This window comes from Pseudophryne corroboree, chromosome 4, assembly GCF_028390025.1.
Source record: "Pseudophryne corroboree isolate aPseCor3 chromosome 4, aPseCor3.hap2, whole genome shotgun sequence".
Classification (NCBI taxonomy): Eukaryota; Metazoa; Chordata; class Amphibia; order Anura; family Myobatrachidae; genus Pseudophryne; species Pseudophryne corroboree.
The window spans coordinates 665,000,113-665,025,131 of record NC_086447.1 but is presented as its reverse complement, the minus strand read 5'-3'; the positions used below and the strand labels follow the sequence as shown (position 1 = coordinate 665,025,131).

Here is a 25,019-nt window from a genome sequence, read left to right as displayed (position 1 = left end):
ATTGTGCGTGACGTGTTCAAATAACCATAATCACTATCAGTGTGCCTATAAAGTCAACAGCTAATTTTAGGGTTAGGGTTAGATTAGTGTTAGTGTTAAGGCCCTCATACAGCAGCAATCACAAAAAGAGCAGACTGTAGATTCAGATTTTTTTTCCCCAGATTTAAAGATTCCTCACTCATCCAAGCTTCACCCATCATTACAGATATTTTTCCATGATTTGCAGATCATTTTGAGCAAATACAGATCTGCCAATCTTGAAAGACTCATCAGTTTACTAGAAACGGTTTGAAATCTGCTGATTGTTACCATACACTGGCAATCTACAGCCCCAATTGATCTACGAAATCCAACGATAGACAGCCTGATTTAACAATCCCAATCAATTTTTTGTCTGAATCCGCAATCTGTGAACCCCATACATTATAGATTTATTTGCACAATCATCTGCAAAACAGCAAATTGCCCCAATCAATTGCTGATGTATTGGGGCCTTTAGGTTGCAGTTAGGGGTATGATTAGGGTTAAATTAGGTTTAGAATAGTATTAAGCTTAGGATGCGGATAGGTTTAGGATTGGGTTTACAATTGAGATGTGCGGCTGGCACTTTTCGGGTTTTGTGTTTTGGTTTTGGTTCTAATTCCACTTTCGTGTTTTGGTTTTGGCTTGGTTTTGCCAAAACCATACTTTTGTGTTTTGGATCTAGATGATTTAAAAAAAAAACATAAAAACAGCGAAAATCACAGAATTTGGGGGTAATTTTGCTCCTACGGTATTATTAACCTCAATAACAATCATTTCCACTCATTTCCAGTCTATTCTGAACACCTCACACCTCACAATATTGTTTTTAGGCCAAAAGGTTGCACCGAGGTTGCTGGATGACTAAGCTAAGCGACACAAGTGGACAACACAAACACCTGGCCCATCTAGGAGTAGCACTGCAGTGTCAGGCAGGAGGGCAGATATTAAAAAAAGGCCCCAAACAGCACATCATGCAAAGAAGAAAAATAATTGCAATGAGGTAGTTGTATGACTAAGCCAAGTGACACAAACTATTGGCCCGTCTGGGCGTGGCCCTGCAGTGGCAGAAAGGAGGGAAGATATAAAAAAAAAGGCCCCAAACAGCACATCATGCAAAGAAGAAAAAGAATTGCAATGAGGTAGTTGTATGACTAAGCCAAGTGACACAAACTATTGGCCCGTCTAGGCGTGGCACTACAGTGGCCGACAGGAGGGCAGATATAAAAAAAAAGGCCCCAAACAGCACATGATGCAAAGAAGAAAAAAAATTGCAATGAGGTAGTTGTATGACTAAGCCAAGCGACACAAACAATTGGCCCATCTAGGCGTGGCGCTGCAGTGGCAGACAGGAGGGCAGATATTTTAAAAAAGCCCCTAACAGCACATGATGCAAAGAAGAAAAAAGGTGCACCGAGGTTGCTGTATGACTAAGCTAAGCGACACAACCACCTGGCCCATCTAGTAGTGTCACGCAGTGTCTGAATGTTGAGAGTGGGCCGCAATTGTTCGGTCCACTGACAGCATCTCCAGCACGCTCCAGTAACTTTGAAAAAATTCTGCAATTGGTGGACTTATACGGCTGTATCCCAGGACTAATACAGCAGTACCCCTGGACTCATACGGCAGTGTCACACAGGATGGCACTTTTCAAAAAGTAGGCCCCAAATAGCACCTCATGCAAATATGTTGAAGAGGTGCAATGAGGTAACTGTATGACTAAGCCAAGTGACACAAACAATTCCAACTGGAATTATACATCCAAGTCACTGGAATTATACGTCCAAATCGCTGGAATTAATTGGTCTGATGCAGCACAACATAACAACACTGTAAGGGACTTGTGGTTGTTGTTGTTATTATTATTATAATAATACTGTAGCAGTGGACATATAGCAGCAGTGTATACCACTGTGACTGCCTCATCACTGGAATGACTGATGGACATGACACTACAACTGGTCTGATGCAGCACAACACAACAACACTGTAAGGGTCTTGTGGTTGTTGTTGTTATTATTATTATTATTATTATTATAATAATAACACTGTAGCAGTGGACATATAGCAGCAGCATATACCACTGTGACCAGGGCCGGCTCCAGGCCTACTAGCACCCTGAGCGAAAACACATAAAAGCACCCCCCCCCCCCCATGCGCGCGCCGAAGGCGCGCACGTTCCAGGAAAAGTGGGCGTGGCCTCTTGGAAAGTGGGCATGGCCTCATAACTTTATATTATTAGACTATAAATAAATATGTTTTCACACCCCCTCTACGCACACAATTAGCAGCCTTACACATAACAGCCACAGTAGTGTTCCTTACACACAATGTCTCCAGTATAGTGTCAGATACACATAATGTCTCCAGTATAGTGCCAGATACACAATGTGCAGTGCCAGATAGACATGATATGCCCCCCAGCAGTGCCAGCTACACACAATATGCCCCCCAGCAGTGCCAGCTATACGATAGTGTTCACTTTTTAGGGCAGGGAGGGCACATTTTTAAGTTAGGAGGGCAAAATGATGTAATACTGTAATGCTTGTTGCTCATCTACCCACATGGTAAAGCATGGACAGCAAAAATTTAGGGGCGTTGCTTCGTGGGGAAGGTACGTGGCCACATAATAGTGGCAATTCGCATTACACCACACAGTAGTGCAGTTAATACACACTGCACTAGGTAGAACCTCCTAGACACTTTGCGCCAGGCAGAGCACGTTAGACACTTTGCGCCAGGCAGAGCACGTTAGACACTTTGCACCAGGCAGAGCACGTTAGACACTTTGCGCCAGGCAGAGCACGTTAGACACTTTGCGCCAGGCAGAGCACGTTAGACACTTTGCACCAGGCAGAGCACGTTAGACACTTTGCGCCAGGCAGAGCACGTTAGACACTTTGTGTCAGGCAGAGCACGTTAGACACATTGCCTAGCCACAGACGCCTAGCGGGAACACTACATGATATGCTCCCCAGCCGTGCCAGCTACACATGACATGCCCCCCAGCAGTGCCAGCAACACATGACATGCCCCCCAGCAATGCCAGATACATAAATGGCCACACAGTGCCAGATATGTAGATACAGAAAAGCCCCCACAGTGCTAGATAAATGCCCCCACAGTGCCAGATAAATGCCCCCACAGTGCCAGATACAGAAAAGCCCCCACAGTGCTAGATAAATGCCCCCACAGTGCCAGATAAATGCCCCCACAGTGCCAGATAAATGTCCCCACAGTGCCAGATAAATGCCCCCACAGTGCCAGATAAATGCCCCACAGTGCCAGATAAATGCCCCCACAGTGCCAGATAAATGCCAATGTCCCCACAGTGCCAGATAAATGTCCCCACAGTGCCAGATAAATGCCCCCACAGTGCCAGATAAATGCCCCCCAGTGCCAGATAAATGCCCCCACAGTGCCAGATAAATGCCCCCAGTGCCAGATAAATGCCCCCACAGTGCCAGATAAATGTCCCCAGTGGCAAAAATGCCCCCACAGTGCCGGAAATGCCCCCACAGAGCCAGATACATTAATTACCCCCACAGTGCCAGATTAATGCCCCCACAGTGCCAGATAAAAGCCCCCCACAGTGCCACATATCATGCCCCCAGTACCTGCTGTGCCGATGAGGGAGGAGGAGGAGTGCTGCTGTACGATCCGAAGTCTGCTGAAACAGAACATGTGCGCGCTGTGCGGCTCCGGTGTCTGACATCAGACGCCGGCGCCGCATAGCGCGCACATCTCACTAACAGACAGGAGGCAGCGGCGCGGGTGAACAGCCGCTGCCTCCAGGTTTCCAAGACAGGGCCGGCTTCAGGCACCGACATGGCGGCCCCAGCGTGCGGCGCCCTTTAAGGGTGGTGCCCTGCGCGGCCGCTCGAGTCGAACATGCCTCGAGTCGGCCCTGACTGTGACTGCCTCGTCACTGGAATGACTGATTGACAGGACACTACCACTGGTCTGATGCAGCACAACACAACAACACAGTAAGGGACTTGTAGTTGTTGTTGTTATTATTATTATTATTATTATTATAATACTGTAGCAGTAAACATATAGCAGCAGTGTATACCACTGTGACTGCCTCGTCACTGGAATGACTGATGGACATGACACTACAACTGGTCTGATGCAGGACAACACAGCACCACTGAAAGGGACTTATACAGCTACACTGGATATATGACAGCAGAGGACACCACCACTGTGACTGGTCACTGGACTGATGCTGCACAAGACACTTCCCTGGTCTGATGCAGGACAACACAGCACCACTGAAAGGGACTTATTATACAGCTACACTGGATATATGACAGCAGAGGACACCACCACTATGACTGGTCACTGGACTGATGCACAAGAGACTTCCCCTGGTCTAATGCAGGACAACACAGCACCACTGAAAGGGGCTTATACAGCTACACTGGATATATGGCAGCAGAGGACACCACCACTGTGACTGGTCACTGGACTGATGCACAAGAGACTTCCCCTGGTCTAATGCAGGACAACACAGCAAAAATGCAAGCCAGCAGCACTGGGGACATATAGCAGCAGAGGACACCAACTCTGTGACTGGCTGGACTGATGCAGCACAATACACTGACTAGACTGGACTGATCTCATTGTAAGGGCTTGTATTTTAAAGTGTTGCTTGGATTTGTAAGTGTATGTGAGTTGGAATCAGCAAAAGCAGGAGCCGGAAGCCGAGTGAAAAGGAGGTGCAGTGAGCTGGAACAACTGCAACTGCTAAGTGGAGTATCGGTGCCGCAGGAGAGGTCCCACTCAGAGGGGGCACTGGAGTACTACGGCTGCATAAAAGCGAAGGACCAAGAACCGCACAAAGATAGATAAGTATAAGCCAGCTTAATTGTTGTATAAGTGAGTGTTTACTAGTGATGAGCGGGTTCGGTTCGTCGGAATCCGAACCCCCCAGAACTTCACCCTTTTTACACGGTTCCGAGGCAGATTCGAATCTTACCGCCTTGCTCAGTTAACCCGAGCGCGCCCGAACATCATCATCCCGCTGTCGGATTCTCGCGAGATTCGGATTCTATATAAAGCCGCGCGTCGCCGCCTTTTTCACACGTGCATTGGAAATGATAGTGAGGGGACGTGGCTGGCGTCCTCTCACTTTGTTTCAGGGGGATGCAGTGCAAATATCTTTATTCTGGGGACCAGCTGTATTATAGGAGGAGTACAGTGCAGAGTTTTGCTGACCAGTGACCACCAGTATACGTTGTCTGCCTGAAAAATGCTCCATATCTGTGCTCAGTGTGCAGCATATATCTGTGCTCACACTGCTTTATTGTGGGGACTGGGGACCAGCAGTATTATATAGGAGTACAGTGCAGAGTTTTGCTGACCAGTGACCACCAGTATACGTTGTCTGCCTGAAAAACGCTCCATATCTGTGCTCAGTGTGCTGCATATATCTGTGCTCACACTGCTTTATTGTGGGGACTGGGGACCAGCAGTATTATATAGGAGGAGTACAGTGCAGAGTTTTGCTGACCAGTGACCACCAGTATACGTTGTCTGCCTGAAAAACGCTCCATATCTGTGCTCAGTGTGCTGCATATATCTGTGCTCACACTGCTTTATTGTGGGGACTGGGGACCAGCAGTATTATATAGGAGGAGTACAGTGCAGAGTTTTGCTGACCAGGGACCACCAGTATACGTTGTCTGCCTGAAAAACGCTCCATATCTGTGCTCAGTGTGCTGCATATATCTGTGCTCACACTGCTTTATTGTGGGGACTGGGGACCAGCAGTATAATATAGGAGGAGTACAGTGCAGAGTTTTGCTGACCAGTGACCACCAGTATTATACGTTGTCTGCCTGAAAAATGCTCCATATCTGTGCTCAGTGTGCTGCATATATCTGTGCTCACACTGCTTTATTGTGGAGACTGGGGACCAGCAGTATTATATAGGAGGAGTACAGTGCAGAGTTTTGCTGACCAGTGACCACCAGTATTATACGTTGTCTGCCTGAAAAACGCTCCATATCTGTGCTCAGTGTGCTGCATATATCTGTGCTCACACTGCTTTATTGTGGGGACTGGGGACCAGCAGTATTATATAGGAGGAGTACAGTGCAGAGTTTTGCTGACCAGTGACCACCAGTATACGTTGTCTGCCTGAAAAACGCTCCATATCTGTGCTCAGTGTGCTGCATATATCTGTGCTCACACTGCTTTATTGTGGGGACTGGGGACCAGCAGTATTATATAGGAGGAGTACAGTGCAGAGTTTTGCTGACCAGTGACCACCAGTATACGTTGTCTGCCTGAAAAACGCTCCATATCTGTGCTCAGTGTGCTGCATATATCTGTGCCCACACTGCTTTATTGTGGGGACTGGGGACCAGCAGTATTATATAGGAGGAGTACAGTGCAGAGTTTTGCTGACCAGTGACCACCAGTATTATACGTTGATCTATTACTGGCATATAATTCCACACATTAAAAAATGGAGAACAAAAATGTGGAGGGTAAAATAGGGAAAGATCAAGATCCACTTCCACCTCGTGCTGAAGCTGCTGCCATTAGTCATGGCCGAGACGATGAAATGCCATCAACGTCGTCTGCCAAGGCCGATGCACAATGTCATAGTAGAGAGCATGTAAAATCCCAAAAAACAAAGCTCAGTAAAATGACCCAAAAATCTAAATCAAAATCGTCTGAGGAGAAGCGTAAACTTGCCAATGTGCCATTTACGATACGGAGTGGCAAGGAACGGCTGAGGCCCTGGCCTATGTTCAATGCTAGTGGTTCAGCTTCACCTGAGGATGGAAGCACTCATCCTCCTGCTAGAAAACTTAAAAGAGTTAAGATGGCAAAAGCACAGCAAAGAGCTGTGCGTTCTTCTAAATCACAAATCCCCAAGGAGAGTCCAATTGTGTCGGTTGCGATGCCTGACCTTACCAACACTGGACGGGAAGAGGTTGCGCCTTCCACCATTTGCACGGGTGCTGGAAGGAGCACCCGCAGTCCAGTTCCTGATAGTCAAATTGAAGATGTTACTGTTGAAGTACACCAGGATGAGGATATGGGTGTTGCTGGCGAGGAAATTGACAAGGAGGATTCTGATGGTGAGGTGGTTTGTTTAAGTCAGGCACCCGGGGAGACACCTGTTGTCCGTGGGACGAATATGGCCATTGACATGCCTGGTCAAAATACAAAAAAATCACCTCTTCGGTGTGGAATTATTTCAACAGAAATGCGGACAACTGGTGTCAAGCCGTGTGTTGCCTTTGTCAAGCTGTAATAAGTAGGGGTAAGGACGTTAACCACCTAGGAACATCCTCCCTTATACATCACCTAAACCGCATTCATCAGAAGTCAGTTACAAGTTCATAAACTTTGGATGACAGCGGAAGCAGTCCATTGACCACTAAATCCCTTCCTCTTGTAACCAAGCTACTGCAAACCACACCACCAACTCCCTCAGTGTCAATTTCCTCCTTAGACAGGAAAGCCAATAGTCCTGCAGGCCATGTCACTGTCAAGTCTGACGAGTCCTCTCCTGCCTGGGATTCCTCCGATGCTTCCTTGAGTGTAACGCCTACTGCTGCTGGCGCTGCTGTTGTTGCTGCTGGGAGTCGATCGTCATCCCAGAGGGGAAGTCGGAAGACCACTTGTACTACTTCCAGTAAGCAATTGACTGTCCAACAGTCCTTTGCGAGGAAGATGAAATATCACAGCAGTCATCCTGCAGCAAAGCGGATAACTCAGGCCATGGCAGCCTGGGTGGTGAGAAACGTGTTTCCGGTATCCACCGTTAATTCACAGGCAACTAGAGACTTGATTGAGGTACTGTGTCCCCGATACCAAATACCATCTAGGTTCCATTTCTCTAGGCAGGCGATACCAAAAATGTACACAGACGTCAGAAAAAGAGTCACCAGTGTCCTAAAAAATGCAGTTGTACCCAATGTCCACTGAACCACGGACATGTGGACAAGTGGTGCAGGGCAGACTCAGGATTATATGACTGTGACAGCAGGGCCGAAACTAGGATTGCTGTCACCCGGGGCAAGACAGTAAATTTGCGCCCCCCCCCCCCCCCCCAAAAAAAAAAAACCAATGAAATAAATAAAAAACATAAATTAAATAAAATAAAATATTAAAATAAAAAAAAAGACAATTATAATTAAAATACAATTAAAATATATAATCCCACACGTTACACCACAGAGGAGATACTTATGCACATTACAGCACAGAGGAGCCGTGTATACACATTACATATAGGGGGCACACTGACACACACACACCAGGAGCACACTGACACAAAAACAGATTGTATATGAACATATTGACACACACACACACACACACACACACACACACACACACACGGTATAGGGACCAGATGCACACTGACAAACACACACACACACACACACACACACACACACTGTATACGGAACAGATGCACACTGACAAACACACACACACACACACACACACACTGTATACGGAACAGATGCACACTGACACACACACACACACTGTATACACGGACCAGATGCACACTGACACACACACACTGTATACACGGACCAGATGCACACTGACACACACACACACACACACACACACACACACACTGTATAGGGACCAGATGCACACTGACAAACAGACACACACACACACTGTATACGGAACAGATGCACACTGACACACACACACTGTATACGGAACAGATGCACACTGACAAACACACACACACACACACTGTATACACGGAACAGATGCACGCTGACACACACACACACTGTATACACGGACCAGATGCACACTGACACACACACACTGTATACACGGACCAGATGCACACTGACACACACACACACACACACACACACACACTGTATAGGGACCAGATGCACACTGACAAACAGACACACACACACACACACACACACTGTATACGGAACAGATGCACACTGACACACACACACTGTATACGGAACAGATGCACACTGACAAACACACACACACACACACACACACACTGTATACACGGAACAGATGCACACTGACACACACACACTGTATACACGGACCAGATGCACACTGACACACACACACTGTATACGGAACAGATGCACACTGACAAACACACACACACACTGTATACACGGAACAGATGCACACTGACACACACACACTGTATACACGGACCAGATGCACACTGACACACACACACTGTATACACGGACCAGATGCACATTGACACACACACACACACACACACACACACACACACACACACTGTATAGGGACCAGATGCACACTGACAAACAGACACACACACACACACACTGTATACGGAACAGATGCACACTGACACACACACACACACACACTGTATAGGGACCAGATGCTCACTGACACACACACACACACACACACACACACACACTGACACACACACACACAATCTCTGTCACAGGTCGGCTCCAGTTCCCCCTCGTTCAAAGCCCGCGCTGCTGCACTGTGTCCCTCCCCCTGTACCCAGGCATGGGGGAGGGCTGTGTGCACTGTTCAGGGCTGCCGGAGACTGCTGTGGACGTTCCCCTGTCAGAGGAGCCTGCAGTGCTGCAGCGTGAGTGACAGTGACTCATTCACTGTCACTGACTGCAGCCAGCATGCCCTCATCAGTCCCGCGCGGCATTGTTCAAACCTGCCAGACTCTCCGTTCTCTCTCCCTCTCCTCCCTCAATGCGTGATGCGTGTGACAGCATCGCTCATCGCGCACAGTGCCCGCTGCCCTCAAAGAATTTTGGCTGTGGAAACAGCCTGCCTAGCGCCCCCCCCGCTCCAGCGCCCGGGGCGCGTGACCCCCTAGCCCCCCCCCCTAGTTTCGGCCCTGGTGACAGCCCACTGGGTAGATGTATTGCCTCCCGCAGCAAGAACAGCAGTGGCGGCACCAGTAGCAGCATCTCGCAAACGCCAACTCGTTCCTAGGCAGGCTACGCTTTGTATCACCGCTTTCCATAAGAGGCACACAGCTGACAACCTCTTACGGAAACTGAGGAACATCATCGCAGAATGGCTTACCCCAATTGGACTCTCCTGGGGATTTGTGACATCGGACAACGCCACCAATATTGTGCGTGCATTACATCTGGGCAAATTCCAGCACGTCCCATGTTTTGCACATACATTGAATTTGGTGGTGCAGAATTATTTAAAAAACGACAGGGGCATGCAAGAGATGCTGTCGGTGGCCCGAAGAATTGCGGGCCACTTTCGGCATTCAGCCACCGCGTGCCGAAGACTGGAGCACCAGCAAACAGTCCTGAACCTGCTCTGCCATCATCTGAAGCAAGAGGTGGTAACGAGGTGGAATTCAACCCTCTATATGCTTCAGAGGATGGAGGAGCAGCAAAAGGCCATTCAAGCCTATACATCTGCCTACGATATAGGCAAAGGAGGGGGAATGCACCTGACTCAAGCACAGTGGAGAATGATTTCAACGTTATGCAAGGTTCTGCAACCCTTTGAACTTGCCACACGTGAAGTCAGTTCAGACACTGCCAGCCTGAGTCCGGTCATTCCCCATATCAGGCTTTTGCAGAAGAAGCTGGTGATATTGAAGGAGGAGCTAAAACAGAGCAATTCCGCTAGGCATGTGGGACTTGTGGATGGAGCCCTTAATTCGCTTAACCAGGATTCACGGGTGGTCAATCTGTTGAAATCAGAGCACTACATTTTGGCCACCGTGCTCGATCCTAGATTTAAAACCTACGTTGTATCTCTCTTTCCGGCAGACACAAGTCTGCAGAGGTTCAAAGACCTGCTGGTGAGAAAATTGTCAAGTCAAGCGGAACGTGACCCGTCAACAGCTCCTCCTTCACATTCTCCCGCAACTGGGGGTGCGAGGAAAAGGCTAAGAATTCCGAGCCCACCCGCTGGCGGTGATGCAGTGTCGTCTACTGTCACTGCATATGATTCTGTCACCATTGAAAGAATGGTGGAGGATTATATGAGTGACCGCATCCAAGTAGGTACGTCAGACAGTCCGTACGTATACTGGCAGGAAAAAGAGGCAATTTGGAGGCCCTTGCAGAAACTGGCTTTATTTTACCTAAATTGCCCCCCCTCCAGTGTGTACTCCGAAAGAGTGTTTAGTGCAGCCGCTCACCTTGTCAGCAATCGGCGTACGAGGTTACTTCCAGAAAATGTGGAGAAGATGATGTTCATCAAAATGAATTATAATCAATTCCTCCGTGGAGACATTCATCAGCAGCAATTGCCTCCAGAAAGTACAAAGGGACCTGAGATGGTGAATTCCAGTGGGGACGAATTAATAATCTGTGAGGAGGGGGATGTACACAGTGAAAGGGGTGAGGAATCGGACGATGAGGAGGAGGTGGACATCTTGCCTCTGTAGAGCCAGTTTGTGCAAGGAGAGATTGATTGCTTCTTTTTTGGTGGGGGCCCAAACCAACCAGTCATTTCAGTCACAGTCGTGTGGCAGACCCTGTCGCTGAAATGATGAGTTTGTTAAAGTGTGCATGTCCTGTTTATACAACATAAGGGTGGGTGGGAGGGCCCAAGGACAATTCCATCTTGCACCTCTTTTTTCTTTAATTTTTTCCTTGCATCATGTGCTGTTTGGGGACTATTTTTTTGAAGTGCCATCCTGCCTGACACTGCAGTGCCACTCCTAGATGGGCCAGGTGTTTGTGTCGGTCACTTGGGTCGCTTAGCTTAGCCATCCAGCGACCTTGGTGCACCTCTTTTTTTCTTTGCATCATGTGCTGTTTGGGGACTATTTTTTAAATCTGCCATCCTATCTGACACTGCAGTGCCACTCCTAGATGGGCCAGGTGTTTGTGTCGGCCACTTGGGTCGCTTAGCTTAGTCACACAGCTACCTCATTGCACCTCTTTTTTTCTTTGCATCATGTGCTGTTTGGGGACTATTTTTTTGAAGTGCCATCCTGTCTGACACTGCAGTGCTACTCCTAGATGGGCCAGGTGTTTGTGTCGGCCACTTGGGTCGCTTAGCTTAGTCATCCAGCGACCTCGGTGCAAATTTCAGGACTAAAAATAATATTGTGAGGTGTGAGGTATTCAGAATAGACTGAAAATGAGTGGAAATTATGGTTATTGAGGTTAATAATACAATGGGATCAAAATTACCCCCAAATTCTATGATTTAAGCTGTTTTTGAGGGGTTTTTTGTAAAAAAACACCCGAATCCAAAACACACCCGAATCCGACAAAAAAATTTCAGGGAGGTTTTGCCAAAACGCATCCGAATCCAAAACACGGCCGCGGAACCGAATCCAAAACCAAAACACAAAACCCGAAAAATTTCCGGTGCACATCACTAGTGTTTACCCAGATTGTTTGTCTTCTACTTTTTCTTTTTGATTCTTTTTCTTTGAGAGTAACAGGGAGTTAGACCTTACAAACAATATGGGAGGGGCTGTGATTGGGGACCTCACTCAGTGCATGTCATGCAAGATGTATGCACACCTGGAGCTACCGGCCCAGTGTGATTACATCTGCACGAGGTGTGTGCGAACAGTTGCCCTGGAAGCCCAGGTAACTGATCTAGAGCAAACCGTTACGCGACTGAGGGAGATTCACAATCTCGAGCGAAGTTTAGACAGAACGGTGGAGGAGTTGTGGGAGGGGACACTGGTAGAAGATGATGATCAAGTAGCCAGCTGGGTCACAGTTAGAAGGAAGAAAAAGAGGGGGAGGCTCGACATCTCCGAACTATCAAACCCGAACAAATTTGCTCGACTGGACGAGGAATCGGAGGATGATAATGAAGAAATGACGGTACCAGAGGAGACTGCTCCCTCTAGCATCCAGAGGAGCGGTCCCTCTGGCGCAGTTGGGATAAAAGATAGTGAGGTACCTAGTCAGATGGTGGTGGTAGGGGATTCTATCATCAGGAAGGCAGATAGGGCAATCTGCTACTGGGACTGTGATCGCCGTACAGTCTGTTGTCTCCCGGGTGCTCGGGTATGGCACATAGCGGACCGGGTAGATAGATTGTTGGGAGGGGCTGGGAAAGACCCGGCGGTCTTGGTGCACGTTGGCACCAATGACAAAGTTAGCGGAAGGTGGGATGTCCTTAAGAAAGACTATAGGGATTTAGGAAAGAGACTTAAGGCAAGGACATCTAAGGTAATATTCTCTGAAGTATTACCCGTGCCACGCACTAGTCCAGGGAGGCAGAGGGAGATTAGGAAGGTAAATGTGTGGCTTAGGGATTGGTGCAGGAAAGAGGGGTTTGTGTTCCTGGAGCACTGGGCGGACTTCTCAGTCAGGCGCCATCTCTTTTGTCGTGACGGATTGCACCTGACTGAGGAGGGGGAAGCGGTGCTGGGGGGAAGGATGGTTAGAAGGTTGGAGGAGATTTTAAACTAGGAGCCTGGGGGGAGGGTTTAGCTAGAAACTACGGGTCATGCAGTGAGAATAGTGGGGGTGGCGGTAGTAAACGAAATGGGGTGAAGTTGGGGGGAGGGTAAGAGCAGGCGGTAAGGTTACTAACATGGGTACTAAAAGAGATTTTACCAAAGCACTAACCAATGACGATTACAGGTCATCATTGCTAAATAAGGTGAAAGATGTCCCTAACGCAAGGGAAAATACTTATCTTAGTTGTATGTATGTAAACGCTAGAAGCATTACTGGTAAAAAGGGCGAACTAGAAATACTTGCAGCATGCAAACAGTATGATATTATAGGCATTACTGAAACTTGGTGGGACGAATCTCATGATTGGACAGTCATTCTAGAGGGCTATACACTGTTTAGGAGAGACAGACTAAATAAAAAGGGTGGAGGGGTGTGTCTTTACATAAAGCCGTTTTTAAAACCTGATATATGGGAAGATATTCAGGAGGGGACTGTAGACACTGTCGAGACATTATGGGTAGAAATTGCATGCGGGGAAAAAGGAATAAAAAAGTTACTTTTGGGTGTATGCTATAGGCCGCCTGGTATCAACGTATCTGATGAGGAATTGTTACTAAAGCAAATTGAAAGAGCAGCAGGAGGAGACATAGTAGTGATGGGAGATTTTAACTATCCAGAGATAAACTGGAAAAACGATTCATGTGCTACTGCTAGGGGCAATATGTTTTTAAACACACTTAATGATAACTACTTAGTTCAACTAATTGAGGAACCAACTAGGGCCCTCATTCCAAGTTGTTCGCTCGCAAGCTGCTTTTAGCAGCATTGCACACGCTAAGCCGCCACCTACTGGGAGTGAATCTTAGCTTTGCAGAATTGCGAACGAAAGATTCGCATAATTGCGAATAGAAATTTCTTTGCAGTTTCTGAGTAGCTCGGGACTTACTCTGCCACTGCGATCAGTTCAGTCAGTTTCGTTCCTGGTTTGACGTCACAAACACACCCAGCGTTCGCCCAGACACTCCCACGTTTCTCCAGCCACTCCCGCGTTTTTCCCAGAAACTGCAGCGTTTTTCCGCACACACCCATAAAACGGCCAGTTTCCGCCCAGAAACACCCACTTCCTGTCAATCACACTCCGATCACCAGAACGAAGAAATTTCTTCGTTAAGCCGTGAGTAAAATACCTAACTTTTTGGCAAATTTACTTGGCGCTGACGCACTGCGAACATTGCGCATGTGCAGTTTGCGACAAATCGCTCCGTTGCGAAAACCACTAACGAGCGAACAACTCGGAATAAGGGCCTAGGTACAATGCAATCTTAGACCTGGTATTAACAAACAATGGGGATTTGGTATCAGGTATTATAGTAGGGGAACCCATAGGAAACAGCGACCACAATATGGTCACATTCAATATCAGTTTTCATAAACAGCCCTATACTGGCTCAACTAGGACTCTAAACTTTAGCAAAGCGAATTTTGAAAAGATAAGGGTATTTTTCAGGGATGTTGAATGGGAAGGTTTGTTTTTAGGAAAAAAATACTACGGAGAAATGGGAGGTACTAAAATTCCTGCTAGCTAAAAATACTCTCAAATTTATTCCTACGAGCAGCAAAAAAAGGAATAAAAATCATAAACCGATGTGGCTTAACAAAAAGATAAAGGAACTTATGGGCAAGAAAAGGCGAGCATTTAAAAAATACAAATCTGACGGGGAAGCAGAGTCATTTCAGCACTATAAGGAATGTAACAAAATATGCAAAAAGGAAATAAGAGCGGCTAAAGTAGAAACTGAAAAACTTGTAGCAAAGGAAAGCAAAGTGAATCCCAAAAAATGAATTTAAATACATTAATAGCAAGAGATTAAAGAAGGAGAGTATAGGCCCTTTAAAAGACAAGTTGGGAGTCTTAAGCAAAAATTATAATGACATAGCGGACACACTAAATGAGTTTTTTTCAACAGTATTTACTAGAGAGGACCCAATTCAGGGACTAACACATAATCTCAATAATGAGAATATCCCACTGATAGGTACTTATTTAAGCGAGGAAGTAGTCTGTGACCGATTAAAACATTTAAAGATTAATAAGTCACCAGGTCCCGATGGTATTCACCCAAGGGTTCTAATGGAGCTTCACTCTGACCTTGCAAAACCGCTATTTTTGATCTTTAAGGATTTAGTAATATCAGGTATGTTTCTCAAAGACTGGCGTATAGCGGAAGTAGTGCCTATATTCAAAAAGAGAAGTAAAGCTGAACCAGGTAATTATAGACCAGTTAGTCTTACATCTATAGTGGGGAAAGTATTGGAAGGTATTCTAAGAGATAGTATTCAGAAGTTCCTTGATGTCAATAAGGTCATTAAAAGGAATCAACATGGGTTTATGAAGGACAGATCCTGTCAAACCAACTTACTTGGCTTTTATGAAACAGTAAGCGCAAACCTAGATCAGGGTAAAGAGGTGGATGTAATCTTTTTAGATTTTGCCAAAGCATTCGACACTGTACCACACATGAGACTTATCTACAAGCTACAAGAAACAGGGCTAGGAAGCACAATATGCACTTGGGCCAAAAAATGGTTAGATAATAGGGAGCAGCGCGTTGTGGTTAATGGATCTTTTTCAAATTGGGCTGAAGTGCTAAGTGGTGTGCCGCAAGGCTCAGTATTAGGACCGTTATTGTTCAATATTTTCATTAACGACCTAACAGAAGGTCTAGAGAGCATGGTGTCAATTTTTGCAGATGATACCAATTGTGCAAAGTTATAAATGCAGAGGGGGATGCTGAGTCGCTTCAGAACGACTTAGTTAAATTAGAAGCTTGGACAGCGAAATGGAGAATGCGCTTCAATACAGACAAGTGTAAGGTAATGCACTGTGGTAACAAGAACAAAAATAACACCTACTTACTAAATGGGGTAAAATTAGGGGATTCTACTGGAAAAGGACTTAGGTGTCCTCATAGATAGCAAACTAAGCAGTAGTACCCAAAGTAGGACTGCATCAAAGAAGGCTAATAAGATATTAGCATGCATAAAACGAGGAATTGATGCTAGGGACGAGAGTATTATACTCCCGTTATATAAATCACTTGTGAGGCCACACCTTGAATACTGTGTACAATTCTGGGCACCTTAATACAAAAAGGATATCCTGGAGCTAGAAAAGGTTCAGAGGCGGTCGACTAAACTAATTAGGGGTATGGAGACGCTGGAATACGAGGAAAGGCTTGCAAGACTAGGCATGTTTACACTGGAAAAGAGGAGATTAAGAGGGGACATGATCAACATTTACAAATATATAAGGGGACAATATACAGATCTTGCACAGCGGGCGATCAGGTACTAACTGCGCATGCGTATGCACCGCAATGCGCACACGTGCCGGACAGCAACAAAGGGCATCGCCAGTCAGCGACGGGATGGTGCGAAAAATCCGATCGCACGGAGGTTTGCAAGGTGATTGACAGGAGGAAGCCATTTGTGGGTGGTAACTGAGCGTTTATTGGGAGTGTCTGGAAAAACACAGGCGTTCCCAAGCGTTTTCACGGAGTGTGTCTGACGTTGTGATTGCACTGTAGGAGTAAGTCCTGGGCTGCGCAGATGACGTTTTGCCTCGTTCGAGTTTCCGAGTCAGATGGGAAAACCCGAGCCGGGCTCAGATCGTGAGGTTCGGTACAGTTCGGTTCTCTGAGAACCGAACCAGCTCATCTCTAGTTTACATTCAAGCTGACATTCACAATGCTGACATTCTGTCAATGTCAGCATTTTGTCCGTGTCAACACACAGCGCAAGAAATCAGTCTGAAATCAGACCATAAAACGTGCTATAACACAGCAACCAATTTACATGTTTCTTTGATATCGCTAGTGCAAGTTATACAAAGAGAGTAAATGACTAGTGGGTTAATTTGCACTAATTTTTGGTAAAGAACGCTCAGTGGGCCTAATTCAGTAAGGATTCCAATCGCAAAGCTTTGCAAATGCAATTCTTTGCAGTTTAAATGCAGGAGGAGGTGCATACCACCATCTTGCTGCATTTGTGATCGCATCTGTGATGAATATTGCGACCATTGGTCGTGACGTTCATCTGCGACAGCAAGGCTGTAGGCTAATCTGTGATGGCAGGCTGAGTTAGTCTGATCTTACTCAGGCTTACCATCGCAGGGGGTCTTGAGAGGCCAAGGAAACTGCGTCCATGACGCAGTCCTTGGCCTCGCCACTCCCACTCCCATGGGGAAAAATGCAGTAAGGGTTGCTTCTGAATTAGGCCCTATATTCCTTATCTGATATTTTATTATCTACCTTAAATAATAAATATGTTTGCAGCATGTTTACTTTTCTGAAATATGTATGACTATATTTTTGGCTAAGAGATTTGTGTACAACACCTTTTAGTGTTCCACTCCATCAAATGTATTAACCGTAGAAAAACCAAAACTGTATGAAGATGGACAACATAGAAATAGTCTATACCTTACAGATATAGTAGTAACACTAGTGGGGGGTACACACGGTGCGATTTTCGCCTATTTTCTAAGCGATCTAACTAGATCGTTCAGAAATTAAGCACAAATCGCAGCGTGTGTATGCCCCATAGCGATAGTGGTGCCTGGCCCCGCGCATCGCTATCTCCTGCTCAGATCATTTATGCATGCAGTATAAATCTAGGGGGTCATTCCGACCCGATCGCTCGCTGAAGTTTATCGCAGCGCAGCAATCGGGTTGGAATTGCGCATGCGCTGGCGCCGCAGTGCGCCGGCGCATGCCAGATGGCCTAAGGCCATTGTTTCCCTGCGATTGCCTTTGCCTGATTGACAGGCAGAGGCGGTCGCTGGGCGGAAGGGTGCGGCGCGGCTGCGTTTGGCCGCCGTTATGGGGAGCGGTCCGGCCAACACAGGCGTGGCCAGACCGTGTGGGGAGCGGTCCGCAGCGGCTGCGTGATGTCACACACAGCAGCTGTGGGCCGGGGAGCAACGAGTTGCAGGGCTACGATCAATTCGGAATGACCCCCCTAGTCAGATCGCCTAGCATGCATAAAGAAAACACTGTTTAGCACAGATCGCTCAGCACACATCGCTGTGTGTATAGCGGTGTATAGTGATGTGTGCCGAGCTTACCACACAGGTACAAGTCGTCCCATGTGTATGGGGTATAAGTTATTAATGTCTGTTTGTAGATCTGCTGGTAGAGTAAATATAAAAATGCTTAACTGGTAAATATAATAAATGTGGTATTTAAGTGTAGTACAAATTGTCTATCTGTTCGGTGACCCGTAACAATAAACCACATTTTTCTTCTAATACAAAGCAACATACATTGGGGTCATTCAGACCTGATCACTGCTGTGCATATTCGCACAGCGGGCGATCAGGTACTAACTGCGCATGCGTATGCACCGCAATGCGCACACGTGCTGGACAGCAACAAAGGGCATCGCCAGTCAGAGACGGGATGGTGCGAAAAATCCGATCGCACGGAGGTTCGCAAGGTGATTGACAGAAGGAAGCCATTTGTGGGTGGTAACTGAGCGTTTATTGGGAGTGTCTGGGAAACACAGGCGTTCCCAAGCGTTTTCAGGGAGTGTGTCTGACGTTGTGATTGCACTGTAGGAGTAAGTCCTGGGCTGCGCAGAGACTGCGCAAAGTGGATTTTAGCAGCTCGACGTACACATAGGATCACACTCCCCCTGGAGGTGGCGACTATCTGAATGCAGGACAGCAAAGCTAGCAGCCCAGCGATCAGGTCTGAATCACCCTCATTTTCAGATGTCAGTGCTACATGCTGGACAGCTCCCTTGCCGGTTTTCAGATAAGACCATCAGTTTATGGGGGGAATTCAGCATTGCTGCAGTGGCAGCGATCACAGTCTGAATTACTTTGAAGAGTGCGCACGCGCAGTGGCCGCACCGTGCGTGTGCACCCTGGGAGCCCAGTGAGATGCTATCAGCATCTCAGGGCTGTGATAACCTCTGCCTGATTGACAGGAAGAGACGGTCGCGCGGACGGAGGGAGCGTGCCAACGTCGTTAGAACGCCGTTGGCTGGGTACGGACAACGAAGAAGGCGTGTCCGGACTGTTCGGGGGGACGACCCGCATCGGCTGCGTGACGTCACATGCAGCCACTGGGACCCGGGATGTGGTGAGTAGTGGTCAGTCAGCGCGCAGGTGCTGCATTGGCCGGGAACTACTCGTCAGGTACAAAAGCATCGCTGCTGTGGGGGAGGTAGGCTCCACATGCTGGAAGGACTAGACCTGGGCTGGGAGTCCCCCCACATGTCTGTGAAACTAAGATCTGAATTAGGCCCTATATTTGCTCCTTCATTGTGTTTGGAGCATTGAACCTAGGTACATAACACAATTTGGAGATGATAAAACTGTTTTTATTTAATTCAGACATTATTGTTTAAAGAGCCAAAATGTCAAGAGACCAAGGCAAATGCATATTCTTTAATTGAATCTGATCAGCATAAAAGAAGCAAGGTAGCATCTCTTATTACTTGCAGTAGGCATGTGCAGGTTAGGGTCCCTTCCCTATATTGTATTGTGTATTTATATGTACACTTGAAGGTTTGAGACCTCTTCAGCCTGGAGTAGAACCCCTCATCTCACTGATTAATTTTAAATAGGGAACCTAGCATTATCTGACTGCATATTTTGAACAAAGTACAATAAGGTAAGACCTACAGTATACATTTATATAATATGTCAGACGTGGGTCCACCTGAACTCCTTTGACTGGACTGCCCCAGGGCATCACAAGATAATACTTACTTTAGCACCCTGGAGCACTTTTATTGTGTTATATATATATATATATATATATATATATATGTGTGTGTGTGTAACATTTTACGCATTTATTTTTCACCCCTGTAACACTCCTAACACATGCAGTATCTGCTCTAATCTATCTAACTTTCTTCAGGGGGGTACACGTGGCGATCTGGCATAGAACGCTCAGCATACATCTCTCCTCCCGCCCAGCGCAATGCATGCAGGCCAATCTAGAACCGGCTATCGCTGTGGGGCATACAAACGGAGAGATCCGTGCTTAACTTCTAAGCAATCTAGTCAGATTGCTTAGAAATGAAGCATACATCTCTCTGTGTGTGTGTACCCCCCTTTACACACTATACTTTCTCACTAGTATTATGCCATGGGGTGGTTTTGGCTGGGCTGTTTTGGGGGTGCCCCACGCCCTAGACTTGAACCCTTTGAATGTTAGGCTTACCCGACTGTGGGCCTAATTCAGACCTGATCTTGTGCACATGGGGGGTAATTCCAAGTTGATCGCAGCAGGAAATTTTTTAGCAGTTGGGCAAAACCATGTGCACTGCAGGGGAGGCAGATATAACATGTGCAGAGATAGTTAGATTTGGGTGGGTTATTTTGTTTCTGTGCAAGGTAAATACTGGCTGCTTTATTTTTACACTGCAATTTAGATTGCAGATTGAACTCACCCCACCCAAATCTAACTCTCTCTGCACATGTTATATCTGCCTCCCCTGCAGTGCACATGGTTTTGCCCAATTGCTAACAAGCTTGAAGCTGCGATCAACTCAGAATTACCCCCATGGTTTTGCCCATCTCCTAACAAATTTGTTGCTATGATCAGGTCTGAATCAGGCCTTTTGAGTTTACCGTGAAGTGGTCGGTAAACCCATAATTTTAGCCAAGATTATGCGAAATAGCTCGATATGATTGTAAAATTTACTGCAAAATGTATTACAATTCAAATTAGTAGTGTTTGAATAGTGTACCTGCAATCTATCTCTTTGTATGCTGCATAAAAGAGGTAACGTATCTTGTTTCGCCTCTTAGACACAGTCTGCTACAATTGCTTTCTGAATTACATATTTTTTAATATATTTTCCTACTGCTTACCCTCAGCGCAAACTTGGTTCTAAAAGGTTTATATTGTAGTCTGACTCTTGCAATGGGATCATTAAGAAACTCTGAATGCAAAGAGCAAATGCATTTATCTCATTAGCATGGTATCAAGCGCCTATTAATGTTTCAATGCAACAGTGGTAACAGACATCCAGGGCCACCTTAACAGCATTGAAGGCCCTAGTCAAACCAATGCGTTGGTGCCCCTAACCACCTATTCACAGGAATAAATCATAACTTACACCTCCTGTGGTCCCGCACCATCTCTCAACATTCTTCCATACAATGAATGGCTGTCAGCACGCTGATCAGTGGCATCACAAGGGGAATGCGGCCCGCACTCAGGTGTCACCCGCTGAGGTGACAGGAGCAGAGTGCTGCACTGTTACATTATGTGCAGCACTCGGCTCCTGACACTGTGTAGGTGCTGGCACTGCAGCCCTGATGTCAAGAGTAATTTAACACACAAATATGTCATACACCCACAAATAATGATCTGCTCAGCAGGACCATGGGAACGTGGAATGAAAATGGATCTAATGAATGAATGTTTTGACAAAGATCAGTGCATTTGTTCACTCACAATGTGTTGTGTAGCACTATTGTTTTCTTATGTGTATTTCTCACAGAATGGGCACGATTCAATTCGAAGACATTTGAATAGCGCTAGGACTTAGCTCCTGGGGCTATTCAATACAGCGCCCTATGACACCCAATGACGGGATTTCTTCTTGCATCCCCGAAGGGGTGCGAGCAGAAATCCGACGAAAGAGCTGAGGCGATGCTGATTTCTGCGCTTAGAGCGGCGGAAACAGCGTTGCGCCAGGCACTTAAGTCAGAGAATGGCGGTTCTCCCGACAAAACACCCTGTTTAGTCCGGGAGAGTGGGCATTCTCCGACTTACCACTGCGCTGTATTGAGTAGCTCCGGGAGCTAATTCCCGACGCTATTCAACTGTCTTCGAATTGAATCGTGCCCAATGGTATTTCAAAAATGTAAGCAATATTTTAGTGGGTAGAAACTGGCACATAGATGGATAAAGTGTCTTATGAGAATGGCAATAGATGCACTGTATAATTAGATGAAACCTCATATTACATACATTTATTATATACTAATGTTAAGCCTACTGTATACCTACTAAAATAACTTTGCCTGACATGTACAGTATCAGGTCCCAACAGGTTACCTGTTTGAGCCAATCTTTCCAGATTTTTCATATTGTGGGTCCTCCCATGTGACAACGACAGACTGAGAAGACACGACTCTGACACTGACCTCCTTGGGTTCCATGAGATAATCATCCTCTGAAATAATATATTAAATGGTAAAACACCACATTAAACAGACAATTAAAACATAATGTCAATGCTGCATTACTACTGTCATTTTCTCTAAGATTTAATTCAAATAAAAGAAAGTTTAATTAGTCTTTATAACCGTTATGTAAATTACTCTATTTAGGGAGATTTATGAAAGATTTGAGAGAGATAAATCAGCTCATAACTGTCATTTTTCAAACACAATGACAGACGCTGATTGGTTAGTGTTTTATCTTTCTCCCACTTTGTTTCTCTCCAAGCTTTAAATAGTCTTCCTCTTTGCATTTCTTAGTCACTGCATAGCCTAAGGTATTCCTAAATCTGACCTTACCCCAAACTTCACAAGGTCTAACAATAGATATAGTTCAAGGGTTCAAAATTATTTTTATATACTGTAAATACATGTTTTGTCTTGTGCTGCTACTATTTGAAAAATCATAGTACGGTAATTTTAGGATATGGCTGCAAGACACTACATTTGCTTTACATGGAGCCCACTATTGTAATATTTACCCTTGGCACACTAATCTTCTTTATGTCGATATGAACCAAGGTTCTTGATGACTTGCAGGGTTCTGCCTTAAGATGTGGACTCATTAGTCCTTTGTTGATAGATGGAATATAGTAAACCTAACAAAATTTTAAGTAGTTGCAGAGCCATACACGTAGAGAGCAATGAGCCATTCAATTGTCACAGATACAACCACCTCAATCAAGAAACCTGTTTCAATCTTGTAGTTTCACATTCCCTGTTTCTACTTGAGCTTTGCTACTCAATGGGGGTAATTCGGACTTGATCGCTAGGCTGCGTATTCCCACAGCCTGCGATCAGGTCCGAACTGCATATGCACTGCAATGTGCAGGCACATCAGACGACTGCACTGGGCATCAGTGCATAGCGACAGGATGGTGCGAAAAAAGTGATCGCATGGGCAATCGCAAGGAGATTGACAGGAAGAGGGCGTTTGTGGGTGGCAACTGACCGTTTTTTGAGAGTGTCTGAAAAAACGCAGGTGGGTCCAAGCGTTTTCAGGGAGGGTGTCTGACATGAAATCCGGTCCCGGACAGACCGAAGTGATCGCAGCGGCTGAGTAAGTCCTGGGCTGCGCAGAGACTGCACAAAATCAGTTTGTCCAGCTCTGCTACACATGCCTTCGCACACACTTGCACAGCTCAAATACCCTCCCCTTGTAGGCGGTGACTATATGATCGCAGGACAGCAAAAATCACTGCCCAGCGATCAGGTCTGAATTAGGCCCAATGTTCATGTGCACTATTTGCGTAAAATTAGTGGGGGGTTGTAATAATAATTTTTATATATATATATACACCAAGAAATACCCTATTTAGTTGCGCTCGGATACATAAGGCTGCAACCTAAAAGAGATCACCTGCTAGTGGAGATCAAGCAATAACAATCACAATAAATTCCTTAGGTGCGCCATTATACTCAGGATATATTTTAAAATTATCCTCTATGGACCTAATGTCCCTTTTCTTACGACACCAATGTCGATATATTTTATATTTTTAAAATGTATTCAAATGTACAAATAAAACATTTGCATAAAACCCAAACAGCATAATACAATGAATACTATCAACAAGACCTGTCTATTAATACAGAGGCTGGATGTTCATGCACTTTGCGGGAGTGTGCTCACAAAAAAAGATCAACTGTATATTTTCAGGTTGTTTAAATCACCCAATGCGTTTCGTCCTTTAGGTTGGACTTCTTCAGGGGTATATAGCACTGTTAGGATGTATTTGAGAGTAGATCTACACAATGACATTCATTATGGTCGTGGATTCTGATAGGAAACTCTATGATCCGTTTTGATGTCTTATCTCTAAACGTAAATTATAGGTGAATTACTCCATAGTCAGAAATCGCTGTAGGCTTGATCTCCACTCAGACGTTTCTAGTACTAGGGAATAGTCAGTTTCCATCCACAGATATAGTAATGTTGTCTTGTAGACACTGTATCAGAATCTGTCTTTCTAGCAAATGCTGCATTTGCTAGAAAGACAGATTCTGACACAGTATATACTGATTTAAACGACCTGAAAATATACAGTGGATCTTTTTTTGTGAGCACACTCCCGCAAGGGCAAAGTGCATGAACATCCAGCCTCTGTATTAATAGACAGGTCTTGTTGATATTATTCATTGTATTATGCTGTTTGGGTTTTATGTAAATGTTTTATATGTACATTTGAATAAATTTAAAAATATAAAATATATCGACATTAATGTTGTAAGAAAAGGGACATTAGGTCCATAGAGGATCATTTTAAAATATATCCTGAGTATATTGGCGCACCTAAGGAATTTATTGTGATATAGTAGCAAATTATACTTACCGATAATTTCAT

The 25,019-nt window shown here is 45.7% G+C and overlaps 1 protein-coding gene across 1 annotated transcript in view; it reads right to left on the bottom strand.

Annotated features, from left to right (window-relative positions):
- FNDC1 (fibronectin type III domain containing 1) overlaps positions 1–25,019 on the bottom strand; it is a 399,147-nt gene that overhangs the window by 159,480 nt on the left and 214,648 nt on the right. Inside the window, 1 exon segment of the mRNA XM_063917820.1 lies at positions 22,511–22,628. Within this exon segment, the coding sequence (XP_063773890.1) occupies positions 22,511–22,628 (118 nt within the window).